This window comes from Zonotrichia leucophrys, chromosome 9 (assembly GCF_028769735.1).
Source record: "Zonotrichia leucophrys gambelii isolate GWCS_2022_RI chromosome 9, RI_Zleu_2.0, whole genome shotgun sequence".
NCBI classification, from domain to species: Eukaryota; Metazoa; Chordata; class Aves; order Passeriformes; family Passerellidae; genus Zonotrichia; species Zonotrichia leucophrys.
The window spans coordinates 15,881,322-15,907,934 of record NC_088179.1 but is presented as its reverse complement, the minus strand read 5'-3'; the positions used below and the strand labels follow the sequence as shown (position 1 = coordinate 15,907,934).

The following is a 26,613-nucleotide window of genomic DNA, read 5'->3' as shown; positions in this document are numbered from 1 at the left end:
CCACTGAACTGTGTAACTCTGTACATAGGTATTACTTAAGAACACAGAAGGAAACATGACATGGCTAAAATCTGTTTGTATAGGTTCAGTTTCTGAGGACTCTCTCCAAAAGGGTAACATTCAAATGACTTCACAGGGAAGAGCTTTGCCAAGGGCTGTGCCGGGGTGTGTGAGTGAATGAACACAAGGGAGGCCCCACCTCGTTGGAGATGCGCCGCTGGTCGATGTAGGCCATGAACTGGGAGCTGAGGCTGTCTGTGTCCTGGCACCTGGGCTGCCTCACCTCCTCCTCCTCCTCCTCCGTGGCACAGCTGTCAATGTAGTCAATCTGATCGAGATCGTGTTCCACTTGACAAACACACACAGAGGAAACAGCCACTGTTAGATAACCCATGAGAGAGGACAAAACCCAGCAATGCAGCACGGTCAGGAGCTAAGGCCCTGAATTTCTGCCATCTGGGAAAGCTCAGCCTGAAAGCTCCTGGATTTTGTCAGGCCCACTAACATTAGATCAACAAATTTTGAAATAATTGTAAAATTTATGCCTTTTAAAAAGCAACAAGGAACATGTATCAAGGAGGTAGTTTTATACTGCTGGCTGCAAATACTTTTGCAGTGACTGAAAAAGTAAATAATGTGATTTCCCTTTCAAAACCAAAAACTATATATCAAAGTATTTCAGCTAATATCAAGACTGTACAATGACCTTTGTATATTTTGGAATAATTTCTCCTGGTTCTCTGTCAGAAAAATCAGAATGCATATGACAGATCCTTCTACTAGTGTTACTACTACAACAAAATAGAGAGCAGCATGTCTAAGTTATCTGGATGCAAATACAAGAAATATAAGAAGTGTATGTGGAAATAATGAACAATACTACAGAAAACAACAAAATCCCTCTAAAACAATATAAGGCATCTGCAATTTTATTTTAAAAGAAGAATGAAAAAGAAACTAGGAATCACTGAAATGAGAGCAAGAAATAGCACAGTTTGGCTGGTATTGATTTTTCTTTGTGTGGGAGATACTATGTAGGGCAATTTTTTCACTTGTCACTGCTTTTCCACATTCTGCCCAGGGATTCTGAGAGTCATGACATTGAGCAAACGCCCCTGGTGAAAAATATTGCACTGGGGATGCAGGGGAAAGTATAAGTTCCCTTTCAGAGCACTAGAGATTTCTTTTTTCTTAAAACTCTCCCCAAACTTGCTCCAGACTCTTGCAGACATTCTTCTTCACTCCCCCGCCCCTTTCCTGCCTGTCTAAAACAGACTTCTCTTTGCCTCACCACACAATCTAGCAACTGTTACTGCCAAAGCCACCCCCTCTGCTACTACAACCATCCAAAACTACATTCCTATATACTGTGGCTTCATTACATTTCCATCTCAGTTTCAAATCTTAAAAAACCCTCAAACTTCCCTTCTTTCCAGGCTTGCTTATTAAATAATGATGATGATAATAACAACAATAATAGAGAAAAAGGTGAAAGATATTAGTAGCTGTGTTAGGAACATGAAACTGCAAAATATCTGGATCTCTGACAGCCACATGCTATGGTTTGTGCCCCTCCCAGGTACACCTACTCATGAACGGATCATGCTCCAGCTTAAAAGTCTGCTATAGGCATTTTGAAATCCCTGGTGTGCAAAAGCCAAAGAACAAAATAAAGTTAGTCTTGGAGGCAGAGCTGGCAGCACTACCTCTTATTAAGGCTGCCCAACACTCCCTATGACACCATATCTTCAACTGCCAGAATGTAACTGTTTGAAATTAATTTCTTCCCCATTAATGTGTGAAAGACCTTGAGTTAAATAAAAAGTTTCAGATATTTCTAGAAGGTGGCAAAGAAAACAAAAAATTGTTTGCACAGAAGACTAAGACCAAGAAAAGAAGATGGCAAAAGATAAAGATGGGAAGAGGAGAGAAGAGAGAAGAAAAAGTAAGAGCTGGGCACAGGACATTAGAGGTAGCTGGGAAGAGCAACACTTAGAGAAAATGAACTGTAGCCATCAGGGAAAATGAAAACCAGGGAGCAGCTGACAAAGAAGAAGAATTAAAGTATATGCAGATGAGATCTAATAATAAGTACTGCAGAACAATGGAGAAGAAGGAATGATTGAGAAAACAAACCTGAAGCACTGTTAAAATTAAGGCATATAAACAAAAGGAGACACTGGGAGCAGCAGATTGCTGGAAGTTAAAATGAAAGAGGACTGGAGATCAAGAAACATGGAAAGCATGATCATCTCTTGAACAACTGTGAAGGTGATCCTGTGAGACTGAGAAAGCACAACAAAGCACTGCCACTCACAACCACCAGCCCCTCCTGGATGATATTAAAGTTTGGATTAAAACCCAAAACTGGAATGAGACACTAGTACCAGTCGGAAATATGAAATTCCCTGACAAAATTGCTCATCCTGTTCTCACAGCAGTTGGCACACAGCACTGACAATTTACTGCTGTAGTAAATTTTCCCCAGAAGCTCACACAGCAAAACTCCATGCACTGAAATTCAATATTCCAAAATACCATTTGAAGCAGTTGAGACTTTAATATAGGACACAGCCAAAAGCTGACAAAGTTTTCAAGAAAACACCAATTCTGCTGCTATTTGATTTTACCTTTAACATCCTTAAAACAATAGTATTTTTACAGTTTTCACAACACTGTTTTTGTGTAATTCCACCTAGACCTTTCTGGTTTTTTTCCTCTTTCAACAAGCTACTATCTGTAGGAAACATGCTGGAACTTTAATAATGATAACAATAAATACTGTTAGCCAAAAGTCACTACTTACCTCCACCATTAATTACAACTGCACTCCCTCTGTTTTCTTGGTACTGACTTTCTCTTCTCAGTCTCTGCTCTTTGGTGAACTCTGCCACACGTAATGGGAGATCTGAGAACTCATCTGTTGGCTTTGGAAAACAAACAGTGAAGTCTGGAAATACTTTTCTTCAGAAACATAATTTTGTAATCTACTACTTCTTTATTTGTCCTTGATTTGTATTTCAATTGCCCTGTTTTACAACCACAAAACACTGATTTAAAGCAAAAGACAGCCATAATGTATTGTTTTAAAAAAACATAGAGTTGAGCTTTCTTTAGAAACCAGCTACCTACAGTTTTGATTGCAGTACCTGCATGTGACTGAAAACATCGCAGGATGGAAAATCCTAGCACCTTCTCTAAAATCAAGTTAGCAGTGCAAGTATGGAGTACAGCTCACTGTGGCACTTTAGGTCTTGGCTATTTTCTAGATGTAACAAGAGGAAAAGGGAACCTCTTCCTGGCAATAATAATTTACAGTCTTTTTGCTAAGAGATCCTATTTTCCTCCTTGTAAATAGCAAACATATTTTAATGTTTTAAACAAAGGAAGAAGACAAATTTCCAGCTGATTTCCAGAGCTGAATTTTCAGGTTCAGATTTATTTTATTGAAACATCTTTTCATGAAAAATTAGAGTTGACTGAGCATTGTAATTTGATACTGTTACAAAGTCTTTAAAATGAAGAACCCTATTTTTCTCACTTTTTATGCTCCAGTAAGTTAACCTCTCATGCACTGTTTTATACATTTCTGTTAATACTTCCAACTTGGTGTCTATCCCATATAAAATTAACCTTGCTTTTTCTCCAATAAAACAAGTAATATTGGCTCAAGGCAACCTGCACACCAGCACATGCATGTTACCCATGGAATGTGCTTCCAGATGCATACATTTAGTTATCTTTACTGTACAATACTGCACTCAACAAAAATAAAGCTGCAACACTTACTTCATTCCCTGACCATCTTTTGTCTCCGCTGTCCACACTATTGAAGCCAGAATCGAGTGCTCCATACGGACGACTGGAATAGAGCTCCTCATGGCTGTCAAACACACAGCTTTAGTTACTGTGATGGAAACACCACCAAAAGCTTCTCAGCCATTACACAGAATAAGCCACCAAGCACACTTGCAGTGTGTTCACAAGCTCAGCATGTCTGAAAACCTCACGCTGCACTCGCTACAGTGCAGCAGGAGGCAGGTGCTGAGAGCTCAGCATCCCTGTCAGTCAGCTCTCCCCTGCCACGGCCTGGCCCTCTGAGCTGAGCTGACTCAAAGGACAGATCCACTCTTTTTCCCAAAGAGAAACTATGACAAAGCAAACTGCAAACTGGTCTCATATTTCTCTGTTTTGCAAGTCAAACTTTCATTTTCTACTACTCAGATGTTTAGGTTGAAAACCACTGTCAAACAAACCTTTACATAAATACGTACAAAAGCACAAAATCACTAAAATTTACAGAATATACTACTTTTACTCAAAAGTATGAAGCATGTATTACATAAATGTCTTCTGGCACGTAATTACATAAGAAACTGCAGTAAGTTACAGTACTTCAGATGCATCATAATATAATAACTGTAGAAGTACAGTTCTCATTTACAGAGCTTTGTCAATGACACGTCTAGACAAAGGCATTAGACATGTGCCCAGTGTTACAATACATATAACCAAACAGGCACACAGTTCTTTAAATTTCTGGGCTCAGAAACTACGTAATTCAGCATATAGCCATCACAGATGTCAACCCTGGCAACTGCTGCAGATAGCTACAGTAAGAGAGACAATGGGACTTGTCTGATCCACTGCAGATGGCATTTCACAATGGCTCAACTGTCCTATTGGCACTCGATGCCCCAGGGAGAACTGCAGCAGTAATTACTACATAATGCACAAGGAAGAATGAATTTCAGGAAGCTAATTGCATCAGCCCATCCTAACTAAATTGCAGGCCATTTTCTCACTGGCACTGCTCTCAAGTTGCTGCTCCCTCTGAAATTCTAGTTTCAGGAAATACTTATTTTCAAATTATTGTTATTATTATTATCTTAATAGAAGACCAACAGACTACTCTCAAGGCCTATTTTAGTTTTCAGATAGACATGAAATAGCAAAGAAGGGATCCTTCCAGGAGAGATGGAGGCTACAGATGAGACACATTAAGCTATGCATCTGTTTCTATGCAGATGTAGACTAAAAGACAAGCTCTTGCATCTGCATGGAGTTTTGATTAACTCAAATCCACTTTTACAGCCCTGTATTTGAACAGAAAGATTATCTGCATAATAAACCAGCAGAAAGGAAAAGAGGTCAAAGAAAAAAACCAACTCCCTTTTTCTGGGTGGGAAGAAAAAAGAATGAAGTCACCCAATGTAGTTAAAGAGTTACTAATTTGAGTAACTGACAATAGAACCATAATTATACTAACAGTTCATAGAACTTATATATATTTTAAAAACATGGGTCAAAGAAAAATCCATCTGCAGTAGGATTCTATTTTAAATGAATCAATATTTTCAGCATCTCCTGAGTGCCTTGTTGTAAACTGAACAATTACAAATTAAGGAGCTCAAAAATGAGGAAGTTGTAATGCAACCTTTCTTTTAGCCTCCCTTTTCAATTGGAGAATTTGTAAAGCTTTACATCTAACACTGAAGTTAGCTGGAAGCTCAAAAATACATAAACACTGTGCCCAGGACTTCTCCTTTTTAACAACAAAGCTCCTATCTGTCTTGCCAGCTCTCACAACTAAACCCACCTATCCAATACCACACATGTTACACATTTATAATCATACAGCAGCCATCCTGAAATCAGCTGAGACTTGAGATCTTTATTCCTCCCTGACCAACAAGCCACAAAGGAACAATTAAGCCACATTAAGCATTTGGAGAGATCAGACCATTTTGGGGCAATTACACCTTACAGGAAGCTGTGTAAAGCTTGAAATCAAAGGATGAGAAGCCAAATACCTGCTAAGACCAACAATGACAGACAGTACTTGCTGCCATTTCCATGTCACATTAAAACTTGTATCTTTACCTCCTGTAAGCAAGAACAGTTGCCCAGGTCCCAGAATATTCACTACACTGGCTCACCCATGAGTACTTGGTATTTTAAACCTTCTAGTTCCAGAGTGTGCCAGTCTGCCAACAACTGCCCCACAGCTTTGACAGTTCTGCCTCCTCTCAACCTCATTCCCTCCAGCACCAACCTGAGCTGCTCTGAGTTTCACTGCTGCAATGAGACTGGCTTGCTGCAGCTGAACAAAACTTGCTACAAGATAAATTTCACATAGCTTATGTTTAGAAGATGACTGTCCTTTAGAAAAGGACCACTGTTAACACTCTGATTAAACAGTCTGATAGAATTTGACAAGGCTAAAACAATCAATTAGCTGTGCTAGAAGCTCCAACCCATGTCCTGCCATGATGTTTCAGAGCACCTTGTTTTATTAGCAGTATCAACAGCCTTGCTATTAAAAAGGTTTGGCAAATGTGAACTAACAGTATGATACAGATTTCCTTAAACTTCAAGAGTTTCTACCACTCAGACTCTCAACCTGCATGGTATTACACCAAGCTGATCAGATAAACCAGCAACAAAGTCTAGGTGGACTGAGTGATACCATATTTCTATTGGTCACCTTTGAAGATAACAAACACAAAGCTCTTGTGCCTTGCCTGGAAATATTAACTGTATCACACCTGAAGGATTTTATTTCTTTCACCTCAAGTTACATAAAAATATAATAACCGAGGATTTTCTCTTTCACAGGAACATTCCACAATTTTCTCCTAATATGTGCTCTGCTCCACAGACAGTTCTTCCATAGCTACATGAAGATGGAAGGAATCACCTGCAACACTAAATACCCTAAACAGCACAGTACAACAAATAATTCTACCACCAGCTCTTATCTCTTCTTGGGTACAGAAATACAGCAACGCCAGTTGAAGCTCATTTCATACTGCTGAGTCTGGTAAAAATCCTAGAGAAAGCATCCTCAACTCATTTTTACAAGTTGAGGATGTTCTGCCCTTGTTCTGCCCTACATTTATGATTTCAAGCTATGATTAAAATATATTAATTCTTCTCATTTCACAAAAAAAATTTATGAAAATTTCCAGAGCAATATACAGCTACAGACAACAATGAATCAGTGAGCCTACCGCCCACCTGATTTTGAATTTCTCTTAAAAATTAACAAACTATGCTAGAGCTAAACAGATCATGACATTTTCTCATTTAGAGCCTTTTCCTTTCAGAGAAAGGACAGTATCCTCAGTATTATGCAGAAACCAGCTGCACCAGCTTGTATTGGAAATAGATTAACCCTTGACATGTTCATATGCTGACCTCATCTGGAACAGTAACTTATGACATTCTGTGCTGATGAGGAATCACTGTCAGTCCCTCATGCAAATTCTTCTTCATCAATCTGACTCATGATGATTTACTGTGAAGCCCCCTCATTTGTGTTTTATTGCTGCTAAGGCAGCAGTATATCCTTCAGCAACTTACTCCTCCACACATTATTACTACCTTCAAAGATGACTGAAGTAATTTTTATATATATTCAGTTTCATACTTCACTGACTGCCTTTCTTCTGGATCACATAACAGAAATAAATCTCAACTCCTGCTTTTTGCTAGACATCTTAATTTAGCAGCTGATATGGCTGACTGTTCCAATATTTGTGTTACAATGCCAAGCAGCAGTGCCAAGTGACAGCTTGCCAGAAATAACAGTTTACTAACGGGGTGCAGATCAGCATTTACACCTGCGGTTCGAGCACAGCCGTTATAAAATTCTCTACAAAAGGTTAAAAATCACAGCTGGGATATCATTCAGTAAGTCTGTGGAAAATATTAAGATCTTGTAAACTGAACATAGATGTTAACAACACAGGAGTATACCACCCCCTGTATTGTTTATTATTATTCTCTTTTTAATGCATATCAGCTCTGACACTGCCCAGGTCATCTCCTGAACCACTTCTCAGTTCTTAACACTAGTACCTTACTAGAATGCACCATGAAATCCATAAACAAAATTTTTCAAAGCCTCCTCAATGCACTTGCCAAAGAACAATCCTTGATCAGTTCTTTTTAATAAACTCAAGGTGGACTGACAAAATTTTCGTGAATGCCATTAAAACTGGGAGCAAAACTTGGTTTGTGCAAAACTTACCATGATCCAAATCCCATGGGTCTCCTATCATAATCAGGCAAGTCTGGAGCTATCTTGCATGCTTCTATGTTCAGGTATTTAAATATATGAATTTTTCCTTTTATACATATCTTCAAAAAAAATTTAAAAATCAAGTAAGTATAATTTGACAATATATTTTCAAAATACACTACAGACATTCAAGATGCAGTTGAGAATAATAATAAATAAGCACATTACATCAATCAATGTATCTTTTATTCTAATATCACTGCATTTTAGAGGAACAGCTATAGTGGAGCATCATGGGATGCCTGTGGTAGACAAATGGAAGCTGTCCTCCAAGTACATCTGGTCTGCAGGCAATTCTGTCAGTTGGATGCTGAAATTTCATCATGCAAACAAGACATGAGCATTTACGAGTACCAGAATTTATACTCTTGGCATCAGAACAGATGCATCCCACCCATGCCCATATTTGAATGGCAGTGGCAGACTGCCAAAGCCAGCTCAAATTTACAGTCAATGAAGGCAGTAACAGCTGTCTCTGCTTTCACAAGGAAAGCAAAACCCTACTGAAACTACAAGTTTCAGCAAGTGCCCCTCTTGACTCTGATGCAGCAGCTCACAGTAGAACCTTTGATTCAATAAATATAATACTCAGGGGCTCCTATACCCACACTGAAAATCCAATTAGTCATTAACAATACTGCAGTTTCTAGCTCAAAGGCCAATTTGAGCACTCTGCTGCAAAGTGGATCAGCAAACTGCAGCACTGAGGCCTCAGTCAAAATTTTGACATTTGAGTGACAGAAAATGAGTCTTGCCTAACAGAGTTTCCTCTCTCCTCTGCTGAAAGCAGAAATATTCAAGCCAACATTAGTGAAATTTTTTGTAATATTCCACAGCAGAGACTATTAATACAGTAAAGAGAAGAAAAGGGATTTTTCAAGCCGTGCTACATATTTAACACCTGTAGACAATAGAATGTATTTAAATTTCTCTTGTTCTTAAATAACAAATATGTAATATAATCTTTCAATTTATAACTTAGTTCTGCCCTCATTAGCTGAACTTGTAATCTGATTTTGTAGCTGCAGTTTACCTGTGCAGGGGGGGACTGGAGAGGGTTGTTTTCTAGCATGATGGACTGAAGATGTCTGAGGTTCCTATAACAAACTGGTATTGTTGTTATTTTATTGCAGGAGAAATCTAATCGAATCAAAGGCAACTCAGCAAGCTCTGGAGATAGAACACAAACATACAATTCAGAAGATTAAAAGATGGTTAAGAAAAAAAGCAAGGGTACAAATATATGTTTCAGAAAACAATTAAGCTGCTTCTAGCTCTGAGGGGAAGAAAAAGGGACTGAAAACAGAGAAGTGTTTGAAGTTTCTGCTGTTATAGTGGAGGGCTGTTTTCTCACCTTCAGGTAAACGCACCAAATTATTTCTTCTGACATTTAGGTCTCGCAAGGACTCCAAACTGCCAATCTGTGGAGGTATTGTCTGGATTTCATTACAGCTCACATCCTATAAAGAAGAGCAAAGAATGAGTTATCACTGTCTAAGTCTCTGTTGACTAAAATATGCAGGTGTATTTAGGGACTGAAAAAAAAGACAGCTATTTATATAACACCCCAGATCCAAATATTCATTCAATCTCACTGCTGACATGGAGCATGTTCTCATTTCAAACACAGAGGGAAATAAAAGATTTAAAAACCGAAGCATTCATATGTAGAAATTTATTTCAAGTTACTCCACAGTATATCAGATAGCACAATTTGCTACATAAAAGCTTTCTGTCAGAAATAAACATAGCAAGAACTCTAATTCCACCAGGCCTTCCATTCTAGAATAGGGAAGACATTTAAACTGACATGGATCAGTTGCTCTCCAGTGCATCCTTCCTTCACATAAAACTCTTCTAAAACCTCAAGAGTATTTAAAACTCTTTTTTAACACCTCTATATAACACCAAACACAGAGACACTGTGGCAGACACAGACCATCCTTAGCCAAGAGCAGAACAGTAATAGCTGGAAATCAAGTGTATACTCACAAGCTCTGTCAGCTGTCTGAGCCGTCCAATTTCTTCAGGTATTGAAACCAGCTTATTATTACTTGCTATCAAAACTTTTAGTGGTAGACTACAGAGGTGTACAGGCAATGTTGAAAGCTGGTTTCGACTTTTGGACAGAAAGAAAACAAAATAATCATAAGTCTAATGAGAAATATTCATGCAATGAAAGACACATACAAAAAGCACATTCCACTTAGATGATCAAATCAGTTTTTATGTAATTACTACAAAAGTGGTTCCATGAGACTGTTCTTCATTACTTGCTTTATCTAGTTATGTGTGAACAAAATCTGAATATCAAGGCTGATCAGAGGCTTTTGAGCTCAGTGTGAAGCACTGTGAGGTTTCTGTGCCCTTTCAGGGGCTCTGATAAATGGCCATGCTCTGTCACAAAGGAGTATGTTTGGGCTGAGTGCAAAAGCTTCCCCCATGCTAAAGCAAAATTGGTAAGAGAGCTGTTACCTGATATTTAGAAATGTTAGAGACTGTAAGTTCAGAACAGCCTCTGGGATGTAGCGAATGCAGTTCTGGTAGAGATTCAGAGTCTCCAGGGACACAAAGTGGCAGGCCTCTGCTGGCAGCTCCGCCAGCCTGTTCCGGGACAAGTCTGCAGCAAGGGAAACAACAAACATTCACTAAAGCTGCCTGAGAACTTTACTAAGTTCCTTGCTTGGCAAGGTTGTTTTGGTTAAACTGCTCTAACCAAAACACCTACCAAATGTTTATACTTGAAGAATCTGTATGTTTCCTTGGAGAGTTCCAATTTCCAGTCTACGGGCACAAAATATCCATGAGCATTACTCTCCTTCACAAGCTGTATTGTGATAAATAATGCAGTTGGCAAAGGGTTCTTTTTTCTTTAAAGGTCAAGGAAAGCTGCTGCTTATAAATTCCAAAGGGCAGTTCCCACAGACACACACCTACAGGCCCCACTTCCTGCCACAGCCAGCCCTGAGGTCTGACAGAAGCATTGCCCAACCTCCAGGTATGCCAAAAGCTCACTACAGCAGGGGCTGGATGGATAGAAGGTTCAGCAGGGTGCACACAGGTAATAAAGCATGAAAGTCATGGAAAATTCTAATCCACCAATACAAAAAATTAATGGGGAACATCATGAAACCCCTTGTCTGTTCGCCAATAAAAATTAAAAAAAAATAAATAAATTAACAATCACTCCCCCACCAATACACAGACACCAAGTGCTTCTTTCCAGCTGGTATCAGGCTCAAACATGACCTCAGCTTCAACTTGTCCAAACTTGATTTTGAAAAATCAACACTTTAAATGAATGTTTCCGACAGCTCTAATAATGGGAGTTAAAACTACAAAATGATAGAAGGCAGCAATAAGTTTGCATTGCATATCTAGAATAGCTTTATTATTTTATGACAGAAAGCAGTTTGAGACCTTTGCCCTACTTTTCTACTTTTTGTGAAAAAGAAAACCATTTTCCCTTTTATCCCTTTCTTCCAGGAGTGAAGAAAAACTTGCACTTACAGATTGCTAAAGACAGGCTCCATAAACATCCTGATCTTACCATTTGCTGATCCAGATAAAACATCAGATAAATGCATCAATGCAAAGAAATATCATTCTGATGGATCCTGCTACTGCCAAAGCAGAATTTCCCTACCTCTACAGCTTGTCCCAATGCTTTGCATTGCCAGTGTGTGAGAGAAACTGATCAGAAATACAGTGGTTTTCTGATCACCTCTCCCAAAAACCCTACACCAGAACCAGGGAAAAATCTTGGTGCAGGCAGAAGAATCCCTACTTTGGTGGCAGAGACTATTCTTGGCATTTTAAAGCACTGACTGAACTCCAGCTTAAGTGGAAGCAACAAATTAATTGGACTGATCACAACCTGCTCAAGAATCTGTAGGTAACAAAGGAGTCAATAAAGTAATTGTATATATCCTGCAGAACAGAGCACACACTTTCAGAATTTATGCAATGGATGCTGATTTTGCACCAGCCATCTCCCAGAGTGCTCCAGTATGTCCTGAAGTCCCTTCTGCTTCACTTCCACAGTTTAATTCTAATTAAGGATTTAGTGCAAATGACAGCACACTCCAGCCCTCCCCCCCAAGTTGATTTAAGGGAGAGTCTGGTGCTGTGCTACCCTGTGGTGTCCAAAACCGTGACATTCCCAGTGGGATCTGTGTGCCAACACTGCTGTACAACATAACAGGAGAAGAGAAGTTTTCAATCACACTGTTCCAACGTAAGTCATGTATCCTGAGACATTTCCACCAAGTGCAGCTAACCACACTGGAATTACCTACCATCCACACAACTTGCTGTGAGATCTCACAATACAATTGTATGTTACCATGAAAGAAAGAGAGAAAAATGCAAATTATTTCAGAGTAGACAAGAAACAAGCAAGAGTAATTTAGAGAAAATACTTATTTCCCACACTGAGTGGATGTTTAACCATCTATTTGAAGAATTATTACAACACTGATTTACGTATAAGGTGTAAAAGTTTCTGAATTCCACCACTTCTCTCACAACACAGGAGCATCCTTCAGCTCACAGCTTTATCCTTCCTTCCCACAGCTGTGCTGCCAAAGGCAGTTTGAATTCTACCCATTTCAACAGAGAAACAGGCATCTCAAGTAGTGATCCTATTTTCTGGCAGAAAAGTGACAAAAAGTTTCTTAGTACTCTGTTTTGGAAAGGGTTTAACCACAAATATGAGAATTCTCATTTGCTTTTTGTTTCACTTTACCTTACCAAAGAACATCTAAAAACTATTTTTTACACATTGTGCAGACCATAAGGCATGAATTAGTCAAGAACTTCACATGCTCTGAACTATGATTTAGTACTGCTACAGAAATAACTCCCTGCAAAAATAACACTAGGTATGAAGAAATGAAAATACACTCTTTTAAGTAACAAATGAGCTCAGAGTGTGATAGCAAAGAGACACCAAAGCTGGTTAGCACCAATGAATAAGTTTTCTAGACTTCTCTCAATCTACAGTGATTTTTAAAACTTGGCATTCCTATTTAGCAGTGGATATTCAATGGGAAATGGATTAAATCAACTGAATTTTTATGCTGCAGTATAATCTCTTAAATAATTCAAAATGGGTCTAACCAGTTACAAGTTTGGTTATAAGTTCAGAGCATTTTTACTCATTATGGCCATGAGAATGCTGTCTCATACACAGCCTCTGTGATTTCATGTGCCCAAAGGGGGAGCCAAGAGGGAGGGTTGGCCAGGAGCATAAAAACAGGCAAGCAGTAGGAAAACAACAACTAAGCTGAAAAGAGAGTTGAGAATTGAGTTGAGAATTAGACAGAAGCAACATATGACAAAACAGTGTGAATTCTGAATCTGCAAATTCAAGAACTGCTTTTGGTTATTTGCAATCCTGCTTTGTCCCCCACAAACCTTCAATAAGTATTGAAATTTCCTCAAGTTCAGAACACAGCATCCCTAAGATACAGTGACATTTTTAATTTTGTTCAATTTCTCTGGAATCCTTGTCCATGCCAGAAAAGACCCTAAATGTGACCAGAAATAGGGCAGAGTGCAGCAGTTACTGCATGAAACAATTCAGCAATTCCATCCTCTCCCCCATCACCTTCCTCAAAATGAGAGGCCCAGCTACAACAAAACCAGAAGATAACAAAATCATCCCAGTGATTGGTTATATATTCACATATTTGCTGCCCAGCAGCACAGCACTAGCTGGTGTTTTTCTCAAAAGAGAAAGTATAAGTGATATATACTGTGTAAACTAAAATTTCTGCAAAGATTTCTATTTCTCAGAGAAAATAACAGGTGTTGTAGTGAGGTATTATTTAAATTTTCATATTTTTTAACAAGCAAGAAGAAATCAATGCGATGCAGGTTATTTTCTTTAACAAGTCAATGCACACCCTTGCTGCTTCTCCTACCTTAAACTGCAAAAAATCAAATTACTAATTCCCCCATAAAAGCACAAATACTGAATTTCAGTATGAATAATCCTATGAATGAAATATAGCTGTTATAATTTGAACTAGGATTAAGCCATTTGTGTCCACATTTCATGGGTTAAAATCACTGTTACCAGAAATCTTCTCTAAGAAAAAAGGCTCTCCTAGTTTACTAAAAATGGATGTGTTTCCTTGAAGGCAAGATCATGTGGAATTTTGGCAAAGAGGAAGCATTCTTTGGAACTAAGCTCTTCGTGAAAGATAAAAAAGCCAACAGTACAGATACAAAATGAAATCTCAGAGCAGAGTCAGAGCACTGACCTTTTCCATCTTAATTAGAATTCTGTGGAGACAGCCAGCAAATCCAATGTTAAATGTGACTAGAGATACACTGTGCTTCAAATTGCATCCTCTGGCATTAAATGCAAACTCCTCCTGCTCAAAGAATGTTCCTCTAACATCAACCATTAGCAGGTCTGTGTTCACATATTTTTAACTTCAGCTGTAACACAAATTTTGCCTCCAAAGGACAATGAGTGATGCACAAAGATGTTCAACACAAGGGGTACCCACGACCTACACTGCAAAGAGAGGGAGCTGCAGCTCAGCTGTGGCTGGCACTCAGACCAGCTGGCTGGGGGTGAATTCCAGTTCATCACTAGGTGCTGATGGGATCAGTCCATAATCCTGTTGTGATGGGAATTTGGCTTCTGCTCTCATTCCAATTAACTATCACAAAGGCAGACACTCTAGACCTGGGCTTTGATACAAAATTTTGTTCATAAAAATCTGCCTTTTGTCATCAGAGACCTGCACATGTTCCCCACACACTTCAAATTTTAATTTTTTTAAATTACAACCAGCAAAGCCCAGATTTTGGCTGTCTATTCAAACCCAAATGTCTGCAACCACCACAACACCAGCTGGCAACACTGATGTAAGAGAGGCTGTGCCACTGCCAGCTGTGGGCTCCCCCCCTGATGTAACAGCCAGAACTGCCCCTCTGCAGATTGTGATGGCAGCCATGAACTTGCTGCAGTGATGCACAAACCCTGCTACCTGTGAATTCATCTGAATCCCAATGCTGACCCTGGTGGCTACAGACTGCCCTCAGCTACAATGACTCCATTTCTATGGCAAGCAAATGTTCTTTTTTCCCCAAGACTATGAGACAGGTGCTGTAGCTTGAAATCACATTCATGGTTTCCTTTAATAACAGACAAATCTAAGACATATGAGCTTGCAGCTGACAGAAGAAAATATGTTTTCTTATGAATAATTAAAGAAGCCAATCAATGATGAGAAGACTGACAGCCAATATAGTGACAGAAGGCAAAAGGCAGCACTAACTGCTTTAGGAGGAGAAGGTGCAGCTGTTTAAGAAGAAATACCAAAATCTGGAACTGTGTAAACAGCCCTTTTTTTTTTTCTTTTTCCCACATACACAACTTAAAGACCAGAAGCAAACTCCACACTTTCACACTGATAACAACAAAACCACCATTGTACTGGAGAATATGCTTGAACTGGGTGATGTAGCCTTGATGACAGGGAAAGCAGCTCACTGGAACAGCCAGTTCACAGCTCCTGCCCCCTGCAAAGTGACTGCTTAGCTACAGCCACCTCTCAGATAATGGCACTAAAACCATCTTTTGAGGAACTTGATGTCATCTGATTGCTCAATGCTGACATTTAGAATCAACTCTATTAGAACAACAACATTTCCAAATGGATTTGAGGCACATTGATATACAAACCTCAGCTCCACCTTTAGCTTGTCACTCATTCTCTTAGCCAAATAAATGCATGCATCTTTAGCCTGGTTTTATGAATTTTTTTCTTTTTTTCACTTCTCAAACACTTCAGTACTTGATAACCTAAGACAGACAATCCTTGTGATTCTGCTGACTTTCAGGAAACACTCCCATAAAGCTACTAAGAGAAAATTAATACAATGAAAGCATAGCCCCAAGCAGATGAGGTACTGGTATTATGGTACTGACTTTTCTTGCACAAGGAAACCAGAAATCATCATAAGGGATGATTTACTTACTCTGTGATATACTTCTGATGCTGTTGCTCCCTGTACTCAGTTACTGGGAGTGTTTTTCTTTCTACCCACTGAAAATGTTGGCATCCTCCAAGCCTCATTTCACACCTGGAGGATTTCCTGACACAGGAGGGGTGACTTTACCTCTTCCTGCCTGCTGTGATACAAGACTACCACTTTTGCCATACCCTAATTTAAAACAAACCTCAAAAATGTCATCCCCTGACTCACCTTCTACCTGCCAGCCCTGTCAAACCTGAACTTTTCCCAATTATTTCCCCAGGCATCAAGATAATCTTCGTGTAAACCAATTAAGGTAAGGCAGCATTTGCTGAACCAAAATGCATTTGTTCCTTCTGTGTTTTCCCCAGGTAAACTGTCAAGGACAGCCCCACTGCCCAAGCCAGATACCCACAGAACAGATGTAACAAAGACTGTTTTCACCTGCATTATTTCTGTAGCCCTGTAATAAAATATAGAATTTCCAGTTTCAATTTCCAGCATTTCATGAAGGAAGATTAAGTTCAGATGTGATCCATCCTTGATACACTTATCACATTTCAATTCTCAGCAGATCCATGCTTGATATGCATGATCACATTCCTGCTTAGCAGCAGCACAGCAGCATTAAACTGCACTTTAACCATTTCCATGACTAACAGTTTGTAACTGAGAATCTCCAACCTGCTGCTTTTGGCACCATGCACAGGCTGTGATTTCTGCAGCTGCAGAAAACAAGGCAAAGGTTACTGGTTTCTTCATTTGGAATGCAGAGTGACCATCAAAACTTGCTCCACCAACCTGAGAATTCACTGCATGACATGAAACACAAATAGAAGATTACACATCACACTGAAATGGGCCCTCAGGATTGCCCTGAGTGCTAAAGACAAGGTTTGCAGCTTTTGACCAAGGCTGCTGAACTGTCCTTTATAAAACTGCTTCAAATCACTGCCAAATCATTGTCAAGTTCCACATGTGTGAATCAAAGTTTCACAGATGCTATTTCCTCTGGCTACAGTTTTATTTTGGAATATTCAATACAAATAACAAAGCTTCTTGCCAAAGCTTTTAAAAAACAAGAAAACCCCTCACTTCTCTGAAGAACTCCCACAAATCCCTTGCTGGAAGCAGGTTTAATGAAGTGAGAACTATGGCCAAAGCCTTTACCTTTTTTTTCCCCTTCAACACCCAGATTACCCATGAAACCTGGCTGGCTTTTTTGTTTTCTATTTTCTAATTCAGAAGCATCCTAAGAACAGTCACACAAGGGAGATTTGCAGAATCTGGCTTCCAAGTTACTTGAACTACACTGGGCTTTTTTAGCAACCCTTTTCTGTTAAAACATATCATATTAACAAAAAAAAAAGAAATTAAGCAAGTACAACCCTCTTACCTGGCCTAGTCTCTGCAACATTTACCATTTGCTCTTAACACTAGAAAAATCTATATACAAAGATCTGTAAGAACTTTAATTATACTAAGTAAGAAAACTCAATCATACCTGGGATCAAAGAGGAAAACAGAAGATTCTAAACACCAACTCCCATTCTCCTTCCCTTTTTTCTCTTCACATGATTTTAATGTATATTTGCTGTAGTTTAGCTTTCTCTTTTACATATGAAGGAAAACCTCACAGGTGCCACCATAAAAAACACTGACTAAACACAAACACATCTTCCAGTCCTGCCCTTAATGTGAGCTGCTGTATGATCACTGACAAGAAAGCACATTTCCAAGGAAAGCATGATGTCTTGCTAGAGCAGAGCACCTGAGTACTGCAAGAAGAGGATAAACATTCTAACAAGAGTAACTTGGAATACAATGCCACTTCCCCTGCAAAATGATTGCATTTTCCTTTTGCAAGGAAAAATATTGTTTGTTTATGAAAAACAAAAAAAACCAAACAGTGACAACTATAGAACACCATTACATAGTTGTTCTTGTGTGGCTACTGGAGAGCAGGCAAGAGTGACAAGCTCCAGTCCCTGCAGGAACTGAAAACTTTGCATATTCCAACAACTCCAGTTGCTTTCCCTCTAACTGGCTCTAGAGCAGAAAAATCTGTAGCCTGAATGGATCAAACTGTTACATCAACTATTGTTTATTCACTATCCAGTGCAGACCCTGCCATCACAGTCAGCCACATGAAGCCTTGGAGCAATTCCTGACTGGCCACGTGTTCCCATGCTCTCCCCTGCACCAGCCTGTGCTGCCACACCACCAGTTGGGTCTCATTACTGAGAGCAAATCCTGAAAAAACCAAAGCCACAAAAAGTCTTCAGCCCTTCTGAGGCATGGTCCAGTTCCTGCTGCAGTTGAGCAATCTCTAACATCAACACAAGGGAGAGGACAAGAATGTGGCTTTATGAGTACTGAAGAACAAGATTAGGACTTCTGGCAGTACCTGGGATTTGGACTAGCTGGTTAATAACAGCCATGAAACTGCTCTTTTGGTTTTTGTTTTGTTTTGATTCCTTAACTCACAAACACTTCTAATAAAACAGGTCTTTTCAGAGTAGCAAATACAGGAATGTGATCAGGGATTTACACCCAAGTTCTGCTCATTATGGACACATAGCACAAAGCATGGTATGGCCTTGTCTACTGCACACATCGTGGTGTTTTAGGGATGGCACACAGTGGAGTTAAGCAAACACTTTGAGAGTGAGATGAAACCACTGTGCAGATGAGCAGGGGCAGATTTGCAGTAGCTTTAAAAGGGAGGCAGAAGGAAGTCAGGTGACCTGCCCAGCTGGGCCTTATGACTGACCAGTAAACAACAGGCCAGATTTCAGACAGAATACAAACTGCAACTCATGTACTGCTACAGCAGAGAGGATGCAAAGCTGAACTGTTTATCCATGTCTGAAAACAGGAATTCATTCCAACCCCTTCACATGCGGTTTGTGGTTAAAGAAATTTTTACATGTGCTCTACTTCCACCTTCCCAGTGACAGCCCCCCAGCCTTCTCTCTTTTAGCAATTTCATTCCCTTTCCTCACTAAACCTGGCACTCACCCAACAGCATAATCATGCTTCTCTTTCAACCAGCTCTAAAACGAATTGGAAGTTGGAGAAGTAACTTTGCAGATCTATCAGTGAGTGAATGAACAGGAGTCTCCAGCTCAGCAGGGCCAGTTAAATGAGGGAAGCTCAGTTCCTCACTGTCCAGCTGCAGTGCAGCCCCTCTGCTTTTTTTATGCAGAACATACACAGACACAGTATTTATCTCCAAGGAAAGCAGCCTTTGGACTACACCTACAAAGCTGGTATGGCAGCCTACACCCCTCCATTGATAAAACTGGTTTGAAAGAAGCTGTTTGGGTTTGGCCCAAACATACTCCTTGTTGATTTAAAACTAAAAAAGAAAAACAAAAAAGTCAAATGATAGCATGAAACTCTCATGTCTAGCCTTTTATACAGTATAACAAAGCACATCTGAAAGCTTGGGAGATCCCCACCCTCTGGGATCCGACTTCACTGGTTTAAAATTATCCCCTCTCCTGGGTCCTCCCTACCAGCCCTTTGCTGTAAGCTACTAATTCTGCAATGCTTGTGTGAGCATTTCCCAACTCACATCAGGCAGAAAAACCGTCAAGTTAGCTCACATGATTTTTGAAGCTGTTTAAACTTCTCTTGCAAATTTTGCCTGAAGCTAGCTTGGGGAGGACTTACATGAACTGTCTCTCTAGTGGATGTACGAGGGCAGTGACTTCCTTTGGCAGCACAGTTTCCTTAAATTAGCTGTTATCAGCACATTGACAAACTGAAATCTTGCCTTAACAAAGAATTGAGAAAAGGAGAAGTAAGAAAACAACTTCTGAAAGAAAATCTTTCATCAGGATTTTCTAAGTTGACCTTACTTTGAATTGAATAAGATCAAAGTCTTCATTACTTAAGCATTTCATTTTCTTGTAGCATTATGCAACCATCTTGGCTAAAACAAAGGAGACTAATCTTGTTTTGTAAATGTCTCGCTGCAACACAATCACTTAAAATCATTACATGGTTCAGATTTGCTGTTTTGATTCCCAGCATACAAAAACCAAAATTTACCTCTTCTGTATTTCTTCATCATCTGTTTTTATCTAGGACATCTGCTTTTCTCAGTTCTCCCACTCAGGACCATGGAGAATAAATACCAGTATATGAACATACTCCTACCAAAAACATCAACATACCTCCCTTCTATGGACTCTCCCAATCAAAACAATTCCTCATTTTCTTTGACATCATCTCTTCACTTTCCCATGAACACTTCAAGACAGCTGATGGCTCAAGACTTGAGTATAACTCGTCACGTCCACAGAGGCAGAACTAACCTGGCTGTCAGTTCCTAACTTACAGCAACTTGTTCTTAGTGATGTGGCTTGTGCAGAGGGGAGCTGAGCTGCCATGCAGAAACAGGAACAAATGTGGCAAAGGGCTGCAAAAAGTTCAGTTGAAGACATTGTTTTGCGGGCTCGAGTTGAAATGTTGCATTTGAAAGTCAAGTCACTTAATACATATTTTTATCTTGTTTTTAATTAAAAGCTTGCTAATGTTGTTATGTTTGTCCTCACATTGTGGTAAGTTGTATTCAAAAATAAACTTCACTACAGGACACAGTGCAGGATTCCACCTCCAGAGCAAGGGCTGAGCAGTGGAACAGGGAGATGTCTGCCCTCAGCAAGAGGAGAGAGAGAAGGCTCTGTGCTCTATGGGGCAACTTTACTTTTAAAGTTAAAAGTACCACATTTTTCTCATGGTCCAGAGACTGGTCAGTAAGCACTAGAAGGCTTCAAGGTCTTCACACACATGATTGTCTCCTCAAACCCATTTCTCCCTCTTTTCCAATTTTACATGGAAAACGTGGGGCACACAGTATGAACAAAGACTATGCACAGAAGCAGAATGGAAAATAGAAAAGATTCCTGCCAAGGAACTATGCTGCACATACAGTTTCTCCCAAAACAGACAGGAAATCAAGAAAATGATAAATATTAGTTCCTCCATTTCACGATAAGACTTCAGTTACTATGCTAGATACCACAGTCTGTAGCGTAAAATCCACAGCCAAACCTCAGGTATTCACAAAAGGGAGGGGAAGGAAGGCTCAGATAACCAGGACAAAGCAAAATCACAGGTTAATATAAAATCTAATGCAGAGCATGCATTAGATTTGGTAATGACACTGGTGACACAAGAGTGTCAAGGACCTCTAGAAGGACTGAGCCAGGCTAGAAAACCCCTGCAAGGCAGCACAGTGCATTTTGAGCACTGTTACACTGTGCAAGGTGGCCCTTCCAGCTCAGGCATCCCAGGCACAGGGACCACACTGCTGAATGAACCTGAACAATCTGTTCATGGCTGTCAGAGTCACACCTGGAGGGATCAGGAGTGAGGAAGACTGTGTGGTATTGTCACTTTGCTGGATGTTCTGCCCTGGCTTCCATCTCAATCAGTAAAATATCTCATATATCCAGCCATCCTAACAGCTCTGTGAGTGAACTGCAACTTAGGGAAGGACAACCTGGCATGGAATAAAAGCAGGAGGAATGTTGGCACTCAGGAGGGTTGGAAACATAAAATGCAACTAACAAGACTTCTTATTTCTACTGTTCATCTATTTACTTTACTAAAAGCTTCAATTTATCTTAATACTGGACATAAAATTCTCCATCTAGAAGCATTTTCACATATAAATGTCAGTTAATATAACAGCTGCTATTTACCTATTGCCACATTAATTCTGCATATTCCCTCCATATATTTCACCAATCAGTTCAAAATGTATTACTAAAGTCCTTTTTTCCCACAACAGTTTAAATGGAATGATAAAGTCTACAATAGATAGACAGACAATAAAGAGAAATTGCTAGCTGCAATTACATTTCAAAATGTCTTAAGGGAAGAGTTAGAAACAAACCAGAACTGAAAATTCAAAGGCCCTAAAAAGCAAAGTGAGTAATTTCACATAAAAAGGCCAATTGCTTTCAGAGAAAGGCAAGCATTTCTATAAAATTTTATGCCTCTTATTACTGCATTTCTCTGACATTCTTAATAGAATGCCTCTGTATTTATGGCACTGAGATACAGATTCATCAGAGTGCACAGTAAAGGCAACAAATACATCTCATACCACTGCAGACACTGATCCATCTTCTGCAGAACTGTATTTTACTGAGGAGAAAAGTCAATAACAGTCAAAAGTCCTATGTTCTTTTAATGGCTCCTTGAGGCCATCTCTCATGCTGACATCATCCCTAACAAAAAAAGCCTGTTACACTTTGCACAAGCAGTGCTTGGATTTCAATAGGACAATTATTGCCAGAATTGTAGAAAGAGAGCTGGAGTCTTACAAAGTCATCTGTGCAGCACAAGCCATTTCAGTGTCAAGGAATAAAACACAGTATAGGATATGCATGGAAAATATCCCTTATCAGAGGGAACAGCCAGACAAGGAGATAAATGGCAGCAAGTGCCAAATTATATGTTTAAAATATGAAATAAATTTTGAATAGGAAACCATAAAAGTCACCTTCAGTCAAAAACACACCATGCAGACATTACCAGGGATCAAGGGCTACAGGACTGGAGGCCACCATTTCATTCATCTTCACTTTTTAAAAAAAAAAACCCTAAGCTTGCTAAAAACTAGTAGCAAGGTTATAAAAATGATTCCTACATTCTCCAGTTCGCATTTGAGGTGAATTGCATGCACTTCTTTTCACAAAATAAAATTAACATTATGAATGCTGGAAGCAAACGTGTTTTATAAAACAAAATCCAAACTCATCTGACCACAAATGAAATTTTTTTTTCAAATCCAAACCAAACTGATTCCTCTTGAGGGAAATGCTTAAGTTGAGGTTTAACAGTAAACACTGCTCTTAAGAAGCTGTCATGAAAATTAATCTCAAACTGAAAATTCTTGAAAATTTTTGGCTAGTTGGTTCTATCATTCCATGTCCTTCAGTGAAACAGTTTTCTACATGTGAAAACTTTGATCTATAGCAGCTCAGTGCAAAGTGAGGAAAATGAAAGCTTGTTTTGCCTTGCTAGGAGAATTCCTGACAAACACTGAGCCTCAGAAGAGAAGCTGTGCAGCCACTGCCCACACTGCACAACAACGCTGAGAATTCACTTCCAGAGATCTCCACTATTCTATTTCATAATGACTGTTTCAACTGCTGCTATTTTTAGCTGTACATGTATATAAAACTGTAACTTAAAAAGTGTTCATTTGAAAGCATGTGAGAATTTCAGGTGGAAAAATCCCCAAGTAGCAGAGAAAGTGCCTCACCCTGCTAAGAGAGGCCACAGCAGCCACTGGAGATGTGTGAGAGCACTCAGGGCTCCTTGGAACACGACCCTGCCTTCTGCCCCTGCTCCTGAAATCCTTGCCTGGCTTCCAGCAGAGCAGGGTTTCATTTTCCAGCACTGCTTCACAAAGTCAGCAGTGAGGGGAAGTGTGCAGTGAATGAACTCATCGCCCCAGCCCCTTAGATAAAGCTCCTTCAAGTACAAAAGGAATTACTCAAATAAAAAAAAAAAAAAATCAACTTTTTCAACTTCAAAAAAGTCAGCTTTTTCAACTTCAAAAAGCAAGACACATTAAAAAAGCTTTGAAAATTGAGCTAAAAGTATTGCCAGATTGTAAGTCTGTGTGCAAACTTCTGGACTCATCTATTATTTTTTCCTATCAAAAATTATGAGTGTTGTTAAAACATACATTTGATATTTATTAAATCCACTTACCTTTCCCAAAACCCCTCTAGGATAACAGGCTTTGGTACAAAGAGGGTCAACAGCCTCCAGCTCGTGTGAACACGAGGTAAATGAATAATCAGAGACTGCAAAAAAATCCCACAGAAATCCAACCCCAAACAACAGAAATCGTCCCAATGCAAAAATCATTCCCTGGATTTTAGTCAACAGATTTAATGGAAATAATTTGGCTTTAACAACTTCTTAAAGTCTACACAGGCTGTGGGGAGATAAGAGAGAAGGGCTTTGATGCAGCAAAGAAACTGATTTGATATTCACTGAATGGCAAATGAGCCATTGAACACACACAGCAAACTGGAAGGGCTGATTATACACTAAAAATCATTGGTCCCAAAATGCAATATTTGAACAATATCATAAAAATGACACAGTATTAAAAGGTTCATCTAACTTCAGCATAAATATGGAAGTGATAAGCAAAAATAAATAAATAAAATATTAAGAGTAGGAAAATGTGAGTGAACCAGGACATTTGAAGTAATATTAAAAAAAAATTATGATAAAGCACTAACAACAGTGGCAGTACAGAATATTTCTCTTGCCCTGAAACTAATATTGAGTTTATTACTGTAAGCACAATATGATGAAGAAAATCTATCCTGAAATCATCAGAGGCACAGAAATGCATCTCTACTTCTAACAGAAGTAAAATAAAACTCCCTGGCAAGAATGAGAAGCTTGTGAAAAGTCTCACCACAAACTATATTTGAAAATAAAACTATTTTAGTATGTATTTCTCCGATAGTATTTAACAAACAAGAATTTTTAATTTAAACAGCACTACAGCAAAGAAGAAACACTGTTGTAACTGTGACAAGAAATATTAAGTAAAAGAAATGGAGAGTTCTGCATTTCACTGGTACAGAGTAAGACAGCAAGAGTGGCAGGACCATAAGACAAGTTGCCATAAACTGACAAAAAATTTTGGTAATGAAAGTTTGCCACTGCATTTTGACATTGCCTTTAAAAATTAATACCAACATTTCACCAAAAATGACTCTTCTGCACAACATGCAATTTTATGATATTATGTAGTCACAGAACTTCAAATCATCTGGCATGGAAATGAAATACAAAGGCATATGAAAAACCTGTTTCCATGAATTCACTTATATGCCACACAAAACTTGAAATGAGATTAAAAAGAAGTCCCCCACATAAGGTATACCTTATAATTTCTTTTTTCCTCCTCTCTTCATGGAGCACAAACTATGCTTTCCAGCTTTAAAATGTCATGCTTTTTGCCTGAGAAGTAAAACAATACACCTACCAAGTTCTTCTCTAAATTCTCTGACATGAGGATGTCGTGGTGCACACAGGAAGGAAGCAGAATGTACCACACAGAATAGAAAGCAAGATCCAAAGAGTTGGGAAATGCAGTGATAGGAGGATTTCTTTATGGTCCAGAATAGAAACAGAACAGGCCAATCTAGAAAGCATACTATAAATATGAACACACTTTCTTCTAATATGATATAAAAGCAGACACCAGTGCTCAGCAGACTGAAACACCTCCTCTCCAAGGGTGAAGTGGGGCAGCCCACAGAGCGCAGAACAGAAAATCTCAGGGCTCTCCTCAGGTCTGTTTGTTTGTTTGCTTTTGTTATCCCGAACAAGTGCCAGGTGCCAGACACGCTTCTCCTTCCCACACTGAGCGAGCCCCAGGGACAGGCGCTGCAGACACTGACTGCAAGAGAAAAGCCTTTCCCCAAACCAGAAAGAACAACACCTCATTTGAGTTATCCCACAATCCCTCATACAGCCTGCAATGCATGCTCCTAAAAACCCTTCTATTTCTATTTGTAACATTTTCAGCATGGTTAAGAATTAAAAAGAACTCATATGGCAAGAGTACAGCCAAAGTTAGTTAAAAAAAAAATTTAAAAATCACATTTCTGTCTGAAAATCTAATTAGAAATAATTATAGTCATTATTAAAAGTGTTAAAAGTTTTTCTTCCATTTATATATGGAAGCAGCAATGGCACAACAACTGCATTATTAATGAAAATCTGTATTTTCGCCTTTTGTTTTATGGATTCAAAGAAGAAAAATATGTTTTAAGTGAAAGGAATATGAACTGAATAACATTTAATTTTATTTATATGTGGAAAGCTACTTAAGCAGTCTGGTTTCAAACTGATAATGTGTTTTTTCAAATGGAATTTCCACAGACTTATTTCTTAACCACTACAGGGCAATACGGGGGCTGTGAACAGAAACTGAAATGCAATAATGCTGATAAAAGAACCTAACAGATGCATTTCTCATTTCACCATATCTGTGAAAGCAGAATGACAGATGTTTAAAATATCACATCTGCATTGCTCAGTTACATAATTCCCAGCCAAATCACGAGCACCAGAAATGTGTGTTTGTGATTTCCTTCACCATGCCCAGAACAACAGCACCAGTTCTGAGCTAATCAGCAGTGAAGGTTTGATGACTGCTACCAACAGTGAAGCTCCTGGGATTTCCACACTAACATTTAATGGTAATTATAACAATTTTCTGACACACAGCCATCCCTGAATGATGTGACACAATTTGCACCCAGCAGAACAGAGCCATGAATATTTAACATCTGAATTTTTGCAGTAAGTTCACAGCTCCAATGGATGACCTGCTGTTTTAGCATAGATGGGTTCCAAAGATAATTTTTTACCTTGCTAAGCACAAATCTCCCCAGTCCTTTGCAAGCCAGCAGAATGAAAGGAAACAGCAGATATTTTATGGCTCACAACCACATTCAGTTGTG

General features: G+C 39.1%; 1 protein-coding gene across 15 annotated transcripts in view; it reads right to left on the bottom strand.

Annotated features, from left to right (window-relative positions):
* Window positions 1-26,613, bottom strand: part of LRCH3 (leucine rich repeats and calponin homology domain containing 3) — a 62,325-nt gene that overhangs the window by 26,543 nt on the left and 9,169 nt on the right. For all 15 annotated transcript variants that reach the window (XM_064721252.1, XM_064721264.1, XM_064721249.1 and 12 more), the window contains exons 2-9: window positions 10,562-10,706; window positions 10,079-10,205; window positions 9,441-9,546; window positions 9,120-9,256; window positions 8,036-8,145; window positions 3,790-3,883; window positions 2,807-2,927; window positions 200-348 (exon numbers count right to left, since the gene is read on the bottom strand). In XM_064721252.1, the coding sequence (XP_064577322.1) occupies window positions 200-348; window positions 2,807-2,927; window positions 3,790-3,883; window positions 8,036-8,145; window positions 9,120-9,256; window positions 9,441-9,546; window positions 10,079-10,205; window positions 10,562-10,706 (989 nt within the window). The remainder of the gene's footprint in view (window positions 1-199; window positions 349-2,806; window positions 2,928-3,789; window positions 3,884-8,035; window positions 8,146-9,119; window positions 9,257-9,440; window positions 9,547-10,078; window positions 10,206-10,561; window positions 10,707-26,613) is intronic.